We start from the raw sequence: 19199 nt of genomic DNA on the forward strand, positions 1-19199 counted from the left end.
GTCATTGAACCTTTAATGCACAAATAATTATAATTTAACAATATAATAGGATTTTGAAATTGGGTATATGCATAATAAGCATTTTTACTTTTTGTACTTTAAATATATCTTTAAACTAAAAGTTAAATTAAGAATGCAAGATTTTTACTAACAGTAACTGTGGTATTGCCACTTTTACTTAAAGTACTCATATTATGCTTTTTGGCTTTTCCCCTTTCCTTTATTGTGTTATTTATCTTTTTGTGCACGTATTAGGTTTACAAAGTGAAAAAGCCCAAAGTCCACCCCAAAGAGACTTACCATCTTCAGAGAAAACATTGTTCACAAACTGCTCCAAACAGCTCTATTGTAGTCCAGCCTTTATTTCCGTGACAAACGCTCATCACTTTGAAACACAAAATATAATGCTGCGTTATTATGGAACCCATGCAACTTCTAGGAGGGACCCGCCCTTCAATAGCATTCACACGCTACTATTGGCCAGGCATCGATGCTTACACAAGGTAACGGAACCCGATTTTGTTCGGGTCCTATCCCCTGACCAATCGGCTATCCTAACCTTAACCACTTCACTTGAGGTCAATGCCTAACCCCAACCAATCGGGCTGCTTTGTAGGGCGGGACTTGCCTAGAAGTTACGTGGGATCCATATTAATGCTATAATGCTCAGCTGCTAGCGTGGCACACCCTCATATGCTGCAACTGACTAGCTAGTAGTGCTGAACTATACTGCGCATGTGCGACTCCCAACAAAGATGGAACAGAAGTGCGATGCCTCACTCGGTAGCTAAAACAGTGAGCTCAACACATAACATGCAGTACAACAAAAATATAGTGTTTTTTGAAAATTAAATCACATAAACCTATTCTGGTACAACCTCTAAATACAATTATGAACCTGAAAATGAGCATAATATGAACACTTTAAGTAAAAGATCTAAGTACTTCCTCCACCACTGTTCATATTTGTTCTTGTTAAGATAAATAATATTGAATGAAATATTTATTCCTGCACTTTGACCATCTGAGAATATGTCCACTATGGAAACCTGATCTTTCAGCGTGTTGTAGCGCCACCATTTGTTCCTAACATGCAGCAAAACAGGCAATTCTACCTCCAACATGCCTCAGGAGAGTGATTTATATCCTGCTACAGCTTCATATGAATCAAACTAAACTAAACTGCTGTGATATTTCAAAAAACGTTGTCGTCTCCCCCAAAATAAACACATTCTGGGAACCTGCTGTGGAGTCCTGTGTTTATTTTTGCATAGTGCTTGGTTGGCCATCAGCCTGGGTAAAGTGAATCATATGTTTCAGCTATTTCCTTGCTTTTCGTCAGCCTTCTTTCTGCTCTCGTGTGCTACTGTAAATGTCATAGTTTACACATTAAAAAAAGTTTCTTTGTTTATTTCTCTGAATTTCTATAGCATACTATGTACTGACCGACCCATAGTCTAAAGTCGATTACATTCATTTTGCTTTATATTGGCTTTGTTTGGAAACTTGATACTGAATCCAGTTGTGCGGAGCTTTTATAGCCAGGGTTAAATGGTAGGCCTGTGCAATATCCACATTTAAGCAAAACACCCTGAGCCACAAAGTAAATTCATTGTGGTCCAGTTTGCCTGAAAAAAGGACATTTTGACTAAAAATGTTCACTCAAGTAGTGTTAACCCCACCACTGTTGTTTGTTGGCGTGGTCCTGCTCTGAAGCCTCAGATAGTCTAGTTCTGAACAACAAATTTAGTCAGGCTTTAGTCTGAAAGGAGTTCTAATTGCTGGTTTTCTCTCCTGTGTCACCAAACAGCTGATGGATGGTGTTACATTTAGAAATGATGCTTCCAGAAATAAGTAGCTGTTGTCGGAAGAAAACAACAAAACTATGCATTTTGAAGCTGGATGAAGTTTACAAGTAATTAAAAACTAAACTAACCATTGCCCTAAATGTCTAGAGTTTATTCTTCAAAATTCTGAGCAATATTTGAAACAAGGGGTCCTTGATTTGGACAGGATGTGGACAAAAGCCCTCTTCGCATTCTAGCCTAGTCGTTTTATTGGCTGCATATTGATGGTTATTTTATCAGCTGTAGCTAGCATGTTCTGTGTCAAGTGGCCAGGTAATAAACCTTTAAAAGGGCCTTGTCTATAACAAAGTGAAACATAAGGCTTAGCCCCACTCTAATCATTTTGTACAGTCCCTAAAATGTTTATTTTATCAGAAGATAGTGAAATGCAAAGTTGTGTATCGTCTGCATAGATAACTGATAACTTGTGTTTCCTGATTATTTCACTCCTAAAAACAGTACATGAAGATAGCCTTTCTGTAATTATATTTAGCACTACATACTCAGTTTGGTGGTACAATAAGATTTTTTCTTCAATCTCATGAGATATTCTTAAAATGTATTATCCAAATTACTTTATTTAGGAGTTGAAACTGAGACATTATCATGCTCATCAGACATTTAGATACTTTGCATGCTGTAAGCTCAGTCAAATAATATCCTCAAGTGAAGCAGAGGAAAAAAATAATTAGAAGACCCTGCCAGCATATGGCAACATCTGAAATAAACTTGAGGAGGAGGAGGAGGAGGGTGCTGATGAAGATGGCTCACGTTGCAATCTTCCACAGAGGTCTTGTTGACTGTTTTGCAGGGGAGAGCTCATCAGCGTGAAGGAGAGAAATGTGAATACGCAGAGACGAGGGGCACTGCAGTGTATCTGCTCATTAGGTGGGCGATGCTGTAATTCAGAGAGCGAGCAGCTCTGCAATCAGGGGCCTATTCATTAGCATAGGGGGCCCGCTTTCATCTGTAACCACTTGAAGCTGCCAATCACCGAGGTGGACGCATTACACGATGACAAACCGGGGCGGCTTAAACGCTCTGGGATGCTTGTGCATAGAGAGAAGACTCGTATCTGAGAGGGACTTTAATGGGGAAGAGATGTGCGTTTTTACAGTGTAGTGCTGGCAGGTGGCCCAAACTGTGTCAGCCTGATAATCATCTCTCTGCTCAGCATATAGACAGCTTTTGTTCTAAGATTTCATAAGGAGCTTCATTTTCCTGAACAGGTGCCCTCCTGGATTGAAATGATTGAAAGTGATTGATTAAAAAGTTAAGTTCAAAGGTAAAGTTTAGGAAAGAATAAGAGTAGCCTGCTCCATTAGTCCTGTTTTTTATTCTCTGATATAGCCTATGTGGTGGAATTTCCGGAAACACCAAGTTGTGGTATGATGAGACAATGGGAAAGCTTAGACAACATCAGGTCATACATAGGTCACAAGTCAAGGGACAAAAATATTCGGCCAATAACCAAACCTCTTCATGTATAAATATGTATGTGTCTCTACAGATTCAGGGAATCTAGGCAGCTGCATGATAAGGTAATGTTTTGACTTAATGACGGATGGTGAAAACTAGGCTTTAGTTAAGCCATCTGTGTTTATGGCACCCACAATGTCTTTGTTTTCATTGAAGGTTCAGATAAACATGAGTTTTAAATACACCTTCAGGAAGACAGGAACTTCAGAGAGTTGGGGACGGCACGACGTAGCCTACTGCCTGCCTAAATCTTAGTCCATTAACTGCTTCTGTGTAATTCATCATGGTTTCCCAAATCTTCTTCACATATATATATGTGAAATGAGTTGTGCTGCTCCTGAGTCTACAGTACACTCCCACACAAAAAAAAACACATACATGTACCCAAATATCCAACAATGATGCAGACCCACCTGGTCCATTCAACGTTTGGGCATCTTTAATTAAATCTCTGAGCGGTATAAGGGAGCCTTTGTGTGTATGTTTTTATCTGCTGTAGTTCTACTGTCTGTGTAAAGGCACTGCTGTTGTGTTTCTGACATTCCTGCTCCTACACAAGGAACAGGAGAAACATTCCTGTCACTTGAAACTGTATTAATGCAGATGTGATTTGCACTGTTTCTGTATTTTCTATAATCCTCTCAGAAAGATGTTTGGAAACCTGAAAGGTTGGGCAGAAGCACAAAAATGCTCTTGGTAACGACTCTTTAAAGGAGTAGTTAGACATTTTGGGTAAAAACACTTATTGATTTTTTATTTAGAGACCCAGGATCAATATCACTCTCATGTCTGTATGCTAAATATGAAGCTGAAGCTAGAAGCCTGTTAGCTTAGCTTAGCTTAGCATGATGAGCATTAGCATAAAAACAGTTACCCTGGCTCTGTTCAAGAAAAGTAAAAATGAGAATTTGCTATTTTTACGGGGCTAAAATCACTGGGGATGCAGCTTTATTTCTTGGCCGGGAGCAGTTGCAACAAACAAAGGGCTAGCTTTTTTATACCCCGGTTTTCAGTGTTTTTGCTAAGCTAAGCCAAGTGGCTGCTAGTCTATTAATAGAGTGGCAACAACCCTCCCCTTTCAATGGATGACCATGGGACCTGATTTAGGAAGAAAATATGAACTGTAGTGAATGGCGAGAAACAAATAATAGTTTGATCCGGTTTGAATCGAGCCACCGGAAGGGGAAGGACTCCGTCTCTCTATCGATCTTAATTAACTAACTCTTAGCAAGCAAGTAAATAAATGTATTTCCTTAAAAATGTTGAGCTATTGCTTTAAAAGAAAACTAATTTAAGGGATTCTTTGTGTATGTTACGTGTTTATGTAAAAAATATATACCGGCCAATAAATCATCATCAGATTTTCTTAAACTCTAAAATATCAATATCTCCTCCAGCCTCAAAAGTCCTGTATCAATGCCGGGCTGATGGTTGCTCTGGGGCTTGTGAAACTAGAAATGCATGGATGTGGCACACTCATGAATTTACTTTAGGGGTAAAAAAACGGCACATTGATCCAGTTTGGAAAATCCAGATCTAATGATATCCTTTAACTCAGAGTATCCCATTCGTTCTTCACATCGCAGCCCCTTAAGTGCTGTCAATCAATGTAACAACTGTGGATAATCTGTGTTAAAAGGCCTCATAAAAGCCAACAAGCTGCCAGATCAATAGCCACGCTCATAGTATTGATTACATTTCCTGTTAAGTACAGCATGTAAATTGGAGATGATGTGCAGGTTTGTCGCAGAATATTGCTCTCAATAATAGGTTACTGCAGGTACTTAACCTCTGATAGGCGACCTTTTGATTTTTGTAGCTCTTAGTATAAAAATAGTACATATAATATAATGTGGAGATGCATTCACATTTCTGTGACATTACTGACACACACACACACACACACACACACACACACACACACACACACACACACACACACACACACACACACACACACACACACACACACACACACACACACACACACACACACACACAATCTTGCTCTCTCTGCATGAGTTAATTAAACCTGATCCTCAATTATTCATTTTTATAACAGCTCTGATACATTTTTATTAAAATGTAGCAGTATTTACAATGTACAATCACTGACTTATTCCATTTCAAGACACATTTAAAAGTGCTTTTTCAAAAGTGAAATTTTGTTTTGAATAAATAAGTTTTTCTGACAACAATACAACAACAAACAACAGTAAGCTGCAAATGTGCTCATCACCAATACAAAACAAATGCTGAGGTTTAACTGTAATACTGCTACAACACTCCCTTTTTTCATATTGCAGCAATATGATTAAAATACCGTGTATGAGTGGGTAAACAAAAGGAAAACAATCCTGACCTGATTCAATGTTTTGTGTTCCACCAAAAAGAGGAAAAACAAAATAAAAGTGGTCTTCTTCTCTTCTCCATGTTATCATCAAGACGGGACATTTCTCCCCAATCTGCTGTCTTTAAAAGACAAGTTCAGCTCAGCAGTCTCACAGCAAAGAAGAATCCAACTGATTGAAAACAGATCGCCGAGGTCCTGCATGCCCCGGGGTGATTAGACTCCCAAACAGAGCAGATTACTGACAGTACGTCCCAAAGGATTTTTTTTTTCACAACATCAGAGTGGAGACGACGCAAAAAAGGAGACGCAGGAGGTCAGCGGCTGATGGGAAGCTGTGGTAAAGGGATGGACGGGTGGGCCAAGCCTGGGGCAGCGAGGACCGAGAAGGGATGAGCTGCACGAAGAAGACAAGAGGAACAACATGAGTTTGTGTATAGCAACGTGAGCATGTTAATGTAATTTAGTTAGAGAAAATGCTGCTAATGAGGGATAACAACTCCTGAATGATGATTGAAGCCACAGAGGAACTTTTTGTCCAATGTAAGGAAAGAGATTCAGGATATTCAGACTGCATATTCTCAAAACTACACAGTGTTTCAAACTTTGGGCTTTAACACATTATCGGATATGTCCTTTGTAAATCCTTTCAATCAAGTCATTTTTATTTGTATAGTCCAAAATTACAAATCAAACATTTGCCTCAAAAGGGCTTTACAACATGGTTGTAAATAGGTCATGTAGGCTACAACATACAATACCCCATATCCAGTGACCCTCAATTCGGATGATGAAAAACCTTTACGGAGGAAGAAAAAAGGAAGAAACAAAAAAGAGCAACAGAAGAGGGATCCCTCTGCCAAAATCCTTTGCATTTCCCGTTGCATTTGCATATTTCTACTCAAGTGCAAATGAAATGGTTTTGTACATTTTGCCTTACAACTGTGACAAACTGAATGTGTATTTTACTTTTTGGTACTGAAAAAATGCCCAGCCCTTCAACATGTACACACCAGACCCAAAATACACTTTATACTTATATTGCAAACATCTATCATTTTCTTTCATACTTGAACTTTGATCCTTTATATTTCTTTTTCTAATCCTTATATCTATTCGTATCATAATTATTATTCTTTATTGGGTATTCTATCTGTGATTTTTGTAGTAGCATATTATAGGGTAGTTTAAATTATAACAGTGCATCATACTTTATATACTGTTTTTATGTTAAATTATGTAGCGGACTTAAAAAGTACAATATTTTACAAGTGAAATGCAGTGTAATAGAAGTATAAAGCGGTACCTACAAATTTCTAAGAACAGCTGATTATGGAGTTCCAATGTTGGGAAATATAATATAATCAAAGCTTTTAAAGCAGTTAATGTCATTCTGCTTTTTAAAACATATACTTCTCTTCTTTTGTGCAACAATAACACAAACTCAACAGAGTGGAACTGACATAAAGACCCTTCAACTCACTGTCCAGGTATCCATGCAGGGCGAATAGATGTGGTCGGTCCGGGCTGCTGAACGGTGAATAGTGGATATCGTCTGGCAGCGATGGAGGCATCCTGGACATCGGAGTGCTCTGAGAGTAGCCACACTGAGGGGGCTGCTTTTTGTGTCGTGCACGGCAGTTCTGAAACCAAACCTGGTGAAATAATACGGATAATGTGAACAAGCAGCAAGCAGGGGGGAGATACAAAAACACTGGAAATCAGGTGTGTTGTTCCACTCACCACATCCCATTTATTTATGGATATATCAGTGTGGTGAGGGAGGATTTTACCCATCAGAATAATGGTTTTAGAGTGTAAAAGCTAAAATGAAACTTCCTCTGAAGTATGACACTGCTAACCTTTATTGGTCATTGGTCATTAGAGAGTCTAAGTGTTGAAAATGGTCTGAAGTCTGGTCAGACCACTTGATAACCCGGAGGATGCCATCTCTCACTTGGCCATCCCACAGAGTCTTTTTTTAAGCAGTTTTGTCTCAAGTATGCAACTAAGGGATGTATACATCTAGTCCTACAGAACAGATATGAATCAATAGTTTCCATCTTAATCTGAGGGGTCACAAGTTGATAAAATTGGGATACAAATGAAAACAATTTAAACTTTCTAAACATTTTGCCCTTTTTTTTGAAATACGGGATCCTTTACCTCATCTGGTCTCTAAAAATACTTTAAATCAGGCAGTTCCAGAAGGAAAACAAGGTTGCAGGTAGATAAGATTTCATTTTAAGGGGTGACAAGCAACAACATTCAACAACTCTTCTAAATGAGTTTTCATAGATCATTCCACCCCAACATGATGAACTCTGGGGGAAATTCACTGGATTTAGGTGGTGATCTGTCTAAATCAGGGGTATTCAATTAAAATTCAAAGAGGTCCAGTTAGAGAAAATGTTCTCAAGCAAAGGTCCGGAACATCATAATGTCTAACATGCCTTATTCAGTGCCATATATTTTGAAGCAGCCTAGAAGTTATATCAACGTCTGTATGTAGTCAACAACTGACTGTCAAATAAAATAAAGAGAGTACAATTCAATAGTATTTCAACAATGTTTATTATTAATTTCCATATCGAACTGGACTCTTTAATCATAAAATAATAATAATAAAATAAATGTTTTTTTTTCTCTTTTCAGGTAAAATAAGGTTTGCATTTAAAAATTAAATAAAGATATTTTGAAAAGGCATCTTAAAATAAAGTGCTTAATTTTAGAAAAAAAAAACTCAACTGCATTTCAAATATAAACAATCAACAAATATTAACAACTAAACAGTTTTACCTAAACAGCTTTAACACTTTCTTTTCTCTTTATTCACCTCTTTCCCCACCACTTTCTCTTGCTCAGTGAGAGAAGTAAGCACTACCTTGTGCTGCCAAGATTTTAAATCTAGGCTGGAATTGTATCAGGGCCATTCTCATGCACATGTGTAAATGGTCATCTGTAATCTTGGAGCGATATTTAGTTTTAATAATGTTCATGGTAGGGAACGCTGCCTCACAGGTGTATATGGAGCCGAACATGGTCAAGATGTACAGGGCCACTTTCCTCAGATCTGGGAAAATGGTCTCGGAGACCATTTGGAACCAGAAAGTGGCAGGGTCAGCTTGTCCAAACTGCTCTTTCAGGGCCACATCTGCTTGAGATCAATCAGTTGCATCTGGAAAGGCCCAAAATTTGCCCACTTGAAGTGCTGCGTGACTTCCTTTGATAATTTGGTGACATCAGTGATACGGAATGGGTTCTGAATGAACAGGGTGAGCTGTTGTCCAAGGCTGAAGCTGTCAAAACCTTTGCTGAAGTTTACCATCAGCTTGTCAACAAAGTCAACAAATGCAGATTGATCTCTCTCACCCTGAACCTGTTCCTTCAATGATGGGAAGTGTGCACAGTCTCTCTGCAGGTCTAACTTGAAGACCTCAAGTTTCTAGCCTGACCTCAAGTTTCTAGCCTGACAAGCCAGGGAACACACCATTGGCAGGGCTCAATCCGAGGGGCGGGATAAACGGTTGTCTTTCAAATTCCCTCTGCACGCAATAAGATAGTGCTACAACCAACCAGAGCAACGAAGAAGGTAGTGGAGCTAGTTGATAGATTAAACTTTTGCCGTATCCAGTCGGCAAAACTCCAAACACATCTTCCTTTTTTAAGAATGACTTCAGTGCCGTTCTTTGTTCTTTTCTCAAAGAAAAGCTTAAAGGTGCTGTAGGTAGGATTGGGAAGATCCAGGACTTAGCCCAAAATGTTTAACATCAACAACTTCTCAGTCCCTCCCTCCTTTCTGCTAAAGCCCAAAACGTTCTCCTAAGCCCCTCCCCCCACAAGGGAGAATGAATGCGTGTGCATGAGCAGTGATTGACACGCAGTTAGACACCGCCCCTGGCCATGATTGGTGCATCTGAACAGAGAGCAGTGGATTTTTGCAAATCGCACTACAGGCTGTAGGTGGTGCCAGAGGAGCCAGATTTTTTTTTTAATTACCTGCTTCATGTAGTTCTACTCGAACATAGGGTCAGTTTCAGCAATTATGACAGAAAGTTAGTTTTATAAGTCTTACCTACTGCACCTTTAACTCCAAGTCTTCCAGAGTCGCAGCTAAAGCCGATTTGAAAGGCCGCTGTTCGCCAGCAGCAACAGCAGCCATCTTCTTTGTTTTCAAGTAGCAGGGAATTCACGCGGAACCGTCGCAACTCTACCGTCAAAATGTTAAGCCCGCCCACCGACTCTATACACAATGTGATTGGCCTGACTAGAGTTTGGTTTTTCCAGCTCACAAGCCATCAGAGAGTTGTTAGACGACCCTTGTTGCAAATTACATTTGCTGCCGCTAGGGTGCGTCTAGATTTCTAGGCTATCAATTTTCCTCTGGAAGGAGCGGACAGCTATCATCAGGTCACAAACTGAATTGTCCCTGCCCTGTAGCTTTAAATGTAGTTCATTCAGGTGTAAAGTGGTATCAACCAAAAAAGCTACAATATGTATCTTCTTCTCATCTTCCAAAAATTGAGAATATTGTGTTGCCTTCTGGCTCTTCAGCTGTGCCAAGAAAAGTGCAATTTCCTTTCTGATGGACCAAAAGTGCTCAAACACTTTGCCTTAGCTGAGTCATCGGACACTGTTGTGCAACACTAGGTCATCAGCATTTGCATCCATCTCTCTGAGGAATTCCCTGAGCATGCGATGCTGATGGGAAGAGGATGCCCTGAGAAAGTTTATCATTCTCATCATTGAGTTCATCACCTCAGCATACTCGTCTGAAAGGGTGGCGCACAGGACTGTTTTGGTGAGCTCATGATTGTCCTCTTTCATTCTTGGCACAGCTCTTCTATCTCTTCCAACCATAGCAGGTGCTCCATCTGTGGTTATTGAAACCACTTGTTTTGGTTCTATTCCCCTCTCTGCTAACATCTTCTTTAAAGCGCCCATATTATGCTCATTTTCAGGTTCATAACTGTATTTTAAGATTGTACCAGAATAGGTTTACATGGTTTAATTTTCAAAAAACACCATATTTTTGTTGTACTGCACAGCGCTCTCTCACTGCTGCAGATGCTCTTTTCACCTGGTTTCTGTTTTAGCTTCAGAGTGAGACCTCTTTTCTTCTTCTTCTTCTGTACTATCTTTGATTGCACTCGCACATGCTCAGTAGCTCAGATGTAGAGCATGTCAGCTAGCTAACTAGAGACAGTAAAAGAAAGCCTGTTTCTCCAACTTTGGTCAGTTACAAGGCAAGATTAGCTGGGAGACTTCTTCTAAATGAGGGCACACATGTAAGTAGTTCTTTTGTAGATTATGGTGAACTTGTGTGTGTTGTAGCAGTGCTTTGCTATTGAGAACAACGTAGCATGCTAGCGTTAGCATTAGCGTTAGCATGCTAATGCTAATGCTAACGCTAATGCTAACGCTAACGCTAGCATGCTAATGCAAACGGTTAGCATGCTAACGAGCTGTGGTTAGCCAGCTCATCGGCTCGGACTGTGACATCACAGTCCGAGCCGATTTTGAACAGCTCACTAGGAGACTGAAGGCAGGACACATTCAGAAACCGTATCTCACTCAAAGCAGCATGGATGGATTTTTTTCAAAGTTTGTATGTGTGTGGAAGCACCAGAGACACAAAAGAACACCCCAAATCCCAGAAAAAGTGATTTTTTCATAATATGGGCACTTTAAAGCCAGGCAGATGCCCTCTCCTCTTGTACTGGTATCAAGGGATGTAACACCCAACAGGTCTTCACAGAACTCTTTCTTCTCACTGTTGAAAAATCTCACATAAACTAACATCTGAGCATTGTCAGACACATCAGTTGACTCATCTAAAGCTAAGCCTACACAGAGTTGCCTTGCGAATTGCTTGATCCAGCTGTTCTAGCACATCCTTGGTTAATATTTCAGTTTTTCAGTTGATGCTGACATGGGGATTTGATTGATCTTTTCACACAACTCTTGTTTTTCTTTTCCCTCCAGTAAGGTCTCAGCCACTGCACTCATGCACTCCTTAACGATTCCTGAGTCTGTGAAAGGTTTTTCCATGTTGTCCTAAAATCCAGGCAACTTTAAGGGAACATTCATTGGCACGTTGTTGGGCGGTGAATGATTGTGTCAGGACTCTGGTGGATCGATCATATTGGGCTCTCAGATCATGCATTTTCTGTGCCCTCAGTTTGGATTTGAGTGGATATGATTGTTCAAAGGATTTGGGCTTTGTCTCGTAGTGGCGCTTCACATTCCCGCTTAATTATAGCAACGGTCTCAGACCATATGAGGCAAACCGGTATTTAACTCCCAGTTGGAAGCATGAACATATAAGAGTCGGTCCATTCTGGATTAGAAACTCTGTTTTCCCTGTCAATTGTTCAATTTTTTTAGCAAGACCATGTCCCACTTCTCTCACTCACTTGACTCTTTTTCTCCACCTCTTCTACTTGACTCTTTTAGAATTTTTTTGAGTTTTTAGACTCCAAAAACTCAATTAAAATTCTAAAATGTAAAGACGTGTTTATCAAAAAAAAAAAAAATACTGGCATCTTCATGAGCCTTCAAAATGTGTTATGTGAGTATCAGATACTGCATATTCTAGAGCTAATGTAACATAATGTTTAGTTCAAAGCGGTTTGTGATCTGCTCAATCAAAGATTGCTTTCCCCTTTTTAAATAGTTTAATTGGAACAATTTTCAGAGGCCTGAAGAGGTAAACAAAAGTCCATTAAATATCTCACGACCCCTTTAAAATCTTTCAACCCCCAGCTGGGAACCATATATCTAATATTTTTTAAATTGCATCATAGAGTGTTTTATTATTTCCTACCTGTATGACTCGTCTGCTCAGTCCCGTCATTTCTGCCAGTTTCTGTAGAGTCTGGGCGTCAGGGTTGTTGTCCTGAGCAAACTGAGACTGCATCACCTGCACGGACACACAGTCATGAATGTCATGAACCCACACACACACACACACACACACACACACACACACACACACACACACACACACACACACACACACACACACACACACACACACACACACACACACACACAGGTACCACTGCACCCACACACCTGCAGTTGCTCAGCAGTAAACGATGTCCGTGCCCTCTTAGCTGGTTTTGGTTGGCAGTCCTGATCAGAGGGCAGTGCTCCTTCCAGAGTCAGTCCTGTGCCTTTAAGAGAGCACAATCACAGCAGGTCTCATACTGTCACTTTACCCGAAAACTACATTTCAGTCATTATATTGTGAAGTTACACAAAACAACGTAGTTATAAGTTTTACAGGCCAATTTTCTTGCGGCTCAACCCGTCTAACAAAATGTTTTCTTGCCAACAACCGCACAGTCCAAAGTTTTTATACTGTTACAGCCTACTTTTCCTCACTGAAAGCACAGCTAAGCAGAGAGCAGTCTCACACAATACATCTGTGATGTTGTCAGCCAGTGTGGAAAATAACTTATTTTTGCTGGTAATCCAAACTGAGACCATCAGAGACGTAGGCTATGTTTACTATGATTGTTACCATTTTCGGCAGCCCTGCGGAGGTTGTCGAGCATGATGTTGTAGTGGCTGCGGCAGAGCACCCTGCCCTCCACCAGGCCGAACTCCTCCCCGGTGGACAGCTGCCTCTTGCAGGAGAAGCAGGCGAAACAGGCCAGGTGGTACACGCTGCCCCGTGCCCGCCGAACCCAGTCACTGGCGTACACCTGCCGGCCACACTGGGCACACTTAGTGCCGAACCTACTGTGAGGAAGAAGGAACCAGGCAGGTGATGGTCGGCTATAGGTTACAGAGCTCAGTTAAAAGTACGAATGACCTGATACTTTTCAAATTATTTAAATACTGAGTATCTGCTAACCAAACCCTATCCAATATTTGTTCTTTTTTTTCTCCTTCATATTACAGCTACACAGCACACTGAGGCTATTTACATTCCATCAGTAAAACTATAATTCTTTGATGGTCTGCCATAATATTTGAGCATAGTTTGCTGTATTTTGTACAACATCTATACAGAGGAGTGTAATTGTTGATCTGTTGTGGCAGGAAGCTTTGGGCAAGTGTCAGGCGGCGCTCTTCATCTCCAGAGTAAACTACATTCAAAAGTTTAACTGCAGTTTTTCAACCAACAGCATCTCTGTGTATCTTTCAGTCTCTGTGTATTGTAGGAGGAGTGAGGGGGCTTTTTTTTATTGTATGTCTGTGCCCATGGCCAATTGTCTGTTTATCTGTGCATGCTACTTCTTATAAAGGTGACTGTGTGCAGTGGTGGAAGAAGTATTCAAATCCTTTACTTATGTAAAAGTACTAATACCACACTGTAGAAATACTCTGTTACAAGTAAAAGCCCTGCATTGAAAATGTTACTTACGTAAAAGTAGGTATCGTCAAGAAAATGTACTTAAAGTATAAAAGTAAAAGCCACAATTTAGAATTTGGAAACGATCAAAACAGTTCCGTCAATCAACTAAGTGTTTAATCAGCTCATCATGCCAGCTGGACTTATAGGCATGTATATTGTTGAGTAGTTTAATGTATAATTAAACATTGTAGTTTACAAACTACATGTGTGCAAAATTTTTAATTTGTAAAGTAACTAGTAACTACTAGATTAATGTAGTGCGTGGTGATGGCGCAGTGGATATGACACGTGCCTTTGGAGTAGAAGACCTGGGTTTGATTCCCACTGTGATACATCAACCAATGTGTCCCTGAGCAAGACACTTAACCCCTAGTTGCTCCGGAGGCGTGAGACCATATTGCTATACATATATAGCAATTGTAAGTCGCTTTGGATAAATACATTACATGTCATAAAATGACATGTAATGTAGTGGAGTAATAAAGTTTCTCTCTAAAATGCAGTGGAGTAGAAGTAGAAAGTGGCACGAAAAGAAAAGTATGAAGTAAAGTACAAGTACCTCAAGTTTGTACTTATGTACAGTAAGTAAATGTACTTAGTTACATTCCACCACTGTCTGTGTATCAGTTAGTTTGTTATTATTTGATTAAACAATTTTTTTTAAGAATATGCACAGTGTGAGCACAATATAAACTAAAATAATAAGGTCCTAAAACTAGATTTTCCTGAAGGTTCTCTTTCCTTAACAGGGCCACAGAATCAGCAAATAATGCAGTTAATATTGTACATTAGTGATGCACATTTTCAAACTAATTTGCCATCAATCAAATTACCAAAACTCATTGACATGCAGTGAGGGGGTGGGGAAGGGGGGTTGAGGGCAGTCCACTTAGCTCTGTCAGTAATCCACCTCTTTTCATTTGAGGGTTGTGTTCACTGTCAGAATTTGTTTCAAAAACATGGTTTAGTTAGTGGTTTGTTGTGATATATTATATAAGGCCTTGTAGACCAAAAGCCCATCATCGTCCATGCAGAACATATTTTTCACTGAGAAAATTGTGTTAAGTCCAAAAGTTGATCTTTGAGAGCAAATATCAATTAGCTGTAAAACCCCTCTGAACAACTGGAGATGTATTATTTCCCTTTAAAGGTGAAGTGCCATCAAATAGCTCTTAAAAGCTCTTAAAATGTCGTCTGAAATATTTTGTAGCCTAAAAACACGTTTTATTTTTGATCGAGGTAGAGAAGAATCAATCTATCATGCTGCATGTCAAGAAACAATTATGGTTTAAAAAAAATAATATGATATTTATATACATATTTGGTCTGTCTGCATCTGCATGCCTCATCAATGCCTCATCAATATAAAAAACAACAGTAAGGAGTCAAGTTTCTATTTAAAGCATTTGTTTATTAGGGATCTTTTGCAAGAATGTGGGGATTTAACGGGATATTTACAATAGATAAAAAATATCAGTATCAGAATTTTGGGTGGCTCAGACACAGCTTTACCCTTTCGCTCAGAATTTTCATTTAACAGACAAATGACAATTGTGACAATTATTTTCGCCGTGGAGGCTGTTCTTCGTTATTTTCTTTGTTTTTCCAATAGCCTACTCAACAAATGCAATTGACATGTGCAGTTAAATGAATTTGCCTCGAAACTACAATGATGAACCGTAGTTTTAGTACAGTCTACAGTACATGTCGTGCACAGGCAATTTGCAATTTATTTTTCAGAATAAACTACATCGACATGGCGAAGCAACGCGAATGTGGGGGAGGGGGGTGGTGACGGTCGAAATAAAATAAACTTTTAAAATAAATAAAAATGTAAAAGTAAACGTTTGAATAACCACAATGCAATTTAGATAATCGACACATTTTAATGTAACGCCATTCATAATATGTTAATTCATTATTAATTAGAAAAATATATAGGCCTACACACACACACACACACACACACACAAACGCACACTCTTAAAATTATATCATGTTTGCAATGCAGTGACCGAATTACCGAATTAAGCTTTGGGCTAGTACTTATTAAACTGAATAGTTTCACATTTAATTACGCTTTTATTTTATAAAATGAACTTCACTGATGAAAAATAAAAGATTGTAAGATTATAATTTCTAGAAAATGCTCGCGTCTTAAAAATAATCAGTAAACAGCTGAGAACAAAATAATTTAATACCTGAAGTAATCCAGTTTGCAGTAGATTTCTTTGTTTTTAACGTAGCAGCTGTTGTGTTGGCGCAGAGACGCTCTGCAGACTGAACACTCCAAACATCCCAAGTGCCAGTTCAGGTTGTTGACCTGTGGAGAGTCAATACAATCACACGGACACATCAGACACGTGCACTGAGCGTGTGACCGATAATCAGTGCCATACTACATCTTATTGTTTAATTCAAACCTCAACTAACTAGCAGCTTTGGTTATTTATATAGCCTATTTTTTACAAACGGAAAGAAGAAATAAGCCTCACGAGAAAAAAAGAAAAAGAATTGTAGGATAATACTTGAGTAAAATGATCACCACATCTACTTTGTGCCTATTTATGCTCATATTTTGTTGAGACCAATCAGCTAGTATAGTAGTAAAGACAAAAAATAAAGAAATGAATTAAATGAAAAGCTACAAATCTTAAATCGTTTGGAGCTTTGCAGATAGGCTATTGTCCGCAATTTATTCTTTCTGAGAGTGTAAATATTGATCATTTTGCCTCGTATTTCTCACCTTCAGCAGGTATCGGTCATGGATCTCCATGCCGCAGCTGGCGCACTGGTTCTTGGCCGCCGGAGGAGAGCAGTGGCAGGCGGCCTCCGACGGACTGGACTCACCGGACTCCTTCTTCACCTCCGATTTAGACTGCATAAAAACAAAAACAAAAAAAACACGGTTTTGTATCAAAGAAAAGACAGCTTCATAGACTTTGCTGGAAATCAATTTGTATTATTATGAGTAGATTCATTACAAAAAAAGACTAGTTCAGACATGGTAACATGAAGATCTAATCCTGGAAAAACACATAGCCTATCTAACATAATTTTTTTAATTGAATTTACTTCCAAAAATGCCTTATTTTTATCCAGTGGCTATTCTTTATATTTAGTCTATAGCCTGTATTAATTAACTTACATGTAGCCTACATACATCCGCGCAACAAGTAGGCCTAATTTTAACATTCTGTTTCATTTTGGCTACATTTTACAACACAAAGATTATTCTCATCCTAAAAACGTTGCATTTTTTTAAAACTCTAATCCGCAAATTAAACGTGAATAAATCGAGTTGTGATGGCTTTACTCTCCTCAGCCCTGATCATAGAAACGTACAGCCTTTAGTTACTGTCTGGCTGATTAAACTTGAACCTCTGCCAAATCCAGAGTCCTGCGGAGGTTATCCTGCATGTAAAAAGTTCTGGAAGAAGAGGAATCAAAGAACCTTACACAGATTGAAAGACAAAGAAATCAAAAGGCTGCAAAGCAAACTCGTCCAGATGTTTGTGACTCACCATTTTCGGGTCTTGAACGCTGCCTATTTGGAGAGAAGATGGAGCTTGCTCTGCGCATTACGCATCTCTGCCCCAACCCGCACTATATCCGGTACAAAACAACGAATAACAGTTTCTCGTGCATTTAAACCCTGGCAACAAAAGACATTTTGATGCAATTAGAAGGAAAAAAAAACCTTATATGTGATCGATCATTCCTCTTGTGCGCAATAGGAGGCTGTATTCCCATGCAATCAAACGCAGTGAAAAGAAAGGATGGCACTATCTGCAATTAGCGGTGGATTGAAATGCTTCGCTTGATAAGTGGCAACCCGAGTGTCAATTTCATCTGGCAATCAAGAAAAGGCAACCGAGCCACCAAGCTCAGATAGAGAGAAAAAAAGAGGCGCATTCTAATTTCAATAGCTGTATAATCGAAAATCGAAAAATCTCCAAAGTGAAGAGGCTCAATTGGAGATCGGTCTATTCATAACAGACAATGTGCAGAAACTGCAGCTGATCTCGAGGCATAAAGGAGCTTGATTGTCTCGTTCTCATGATGGACCCATTTAAGTACTTGAGGCTCCCCTAGGTGATTACAGCTGCATTCATAAACTGCCAAAAAATCTGCGTTTGGGTGGCAATCCGAAGTCCGTGTTGTCCTTCATTTTGTCAGAATTAACAGGAATGCAAGATCATGTTAATTGCAGCTACGGTATAAATATTGGAGACAGTGAAATAAAAAGAGAAGGCCTATATGGGAATAGATAAACATATACTTCATACATGGAAAACCTCCCAAAAGCAGCGAAAACATCGTCCAATAAGTTTCTCCAGAACATCACAAGCTAAATATCCTAATAATTCCGTGAGACATTGTTCTTTAAAATCGACTCTAGGCTATACTCTCGTTCTTCGTCTTCAACACAAAAAAATAATCCAACTTCATGAACTTTGTGGCGATCAAACCAGTGGCACCAGTATGTGCCGTGCCTCTCTGACAGACTGTCCGCTGTGGTTCCTTCTTTTCGACTCGACTCGAAGTTTACACCCTGTTCAGTCAGACAGGATGTGATGCTGCCGCATGACCCGCGGGTTTACCCTCCTTTTCTGTAGGCTCATAAGAATATTCAGGGTATGAATTCATTAAAAAAAAAAGATAATGGTGATAATCGGGCTGAAATCACCCATACTTATCGTGAATTTCTCTCTTATTTTCTGAAAATGATGGTTGCAGACTGGAGGCCAGAATTAGTTAATGGAAATCTCTTCACTGATTGCAGAGTGATGGGGGGTAAGGGGTGTGAGAAGATAATTATGCGAACTTTACACTGCTAATTATCCATCATATAGGCCTATAATTAATTTTTAATGGACTTTTAAAGTTCATTGTTCATTGTCTTATCCACTTTTCCTTGTTATTCAAGGGAGCCTAAAAAAACAACGATTACATGTACATTAATGAAATGGTTATTGGAAGGGAAGTTCCGATAAAAAAAAATTCCTTTGCGATACCGATTCCGTTACTTGAACTTGCGTATCGTCTGATACTGCTCGATACCAGTGCAAAAAAAAAAAAATATATATATATATATACCGATACCAGCATTTTAGGCAGTATCGGAGGCATTTCTAAACGACATACCTAAACA

The 19199-nt window shown here is 39.3% G+C and overlaps 1 protein-coding gene across 2 annotated transcripts; it reads right to left on the minus strand.

Moving 5' to 3' along the window:
* Positions 1-5394: 5394 nt before the first annotated feature.
* On the minus strand, positions 5395-18543 carry lhx6b (LIM homeobox 6b). Of its 2 annotated transcripts, none has more exons than XM_039802178.1 (8): positions 17569-18543; positions 16791-16922; positions 16246-16367; positions 13205-13425; positions 12754-12854; positions 12503-12598; positions 7160-7331; positions 5395-6073 (listed from the first exon to the last, which is right to left on the minus strand). In XM_039802178.1, exons 1-8 carry the CDS (start codon positions 17569-17571, stop codon positions 5994-5996), a joined length of 927 nt encoding a protein of 308 aa, XP_039658112.1. In that variant the 5' UTR covers positions 17572-18543; the 3' UTR covers positions 5395-5993. The 2 variants fall into 2 exon arrangements, with proteins under 2 accessions (XP_039658112.1, XP_039658113.1); XM_039802179.1 differs by having other exon boundaries at positions 5961-6073; positions 13205-13422.
* Between the last annotated feature and the right edge of the window lie 656 nt (positions 18544-19199).

This window comes from Perca fluviatilis, chromosome 6 (genome assembly GCF_010015445.1).
Source record: "Perca fluviatilis chromosome 6, GENO_Pfluv_1.0, whole genome shotgun sequence".
Classification (NCBI taxonomy): domain Eukaryota; kingdom Metazoa; phylum Chordata; class Actinopteri; order Perciformes; family Percidae; genus Perca; species Perca fluviatilis.

Excerpts from the sequence above, each read along its gene's own strand:
- lhx6b (XM_039802178.1), bottom strand. Across the intron at positions 13,426-16,245 it reads TGCAAACTGGATTACTTCAG|TAGGTTCGGCACTAAGTGTG; the intron begins GTATTAAATTAT and ends TCTTCCTCACAG. Across the intron at positions 12,599-12,753 it reads TTACTGCTGAGCAACTGCAG|GTGATGCAGTCTCAGTTTGC; the intron begins GTGTGTGGGTGC and ends GTGTCCGTGCAG.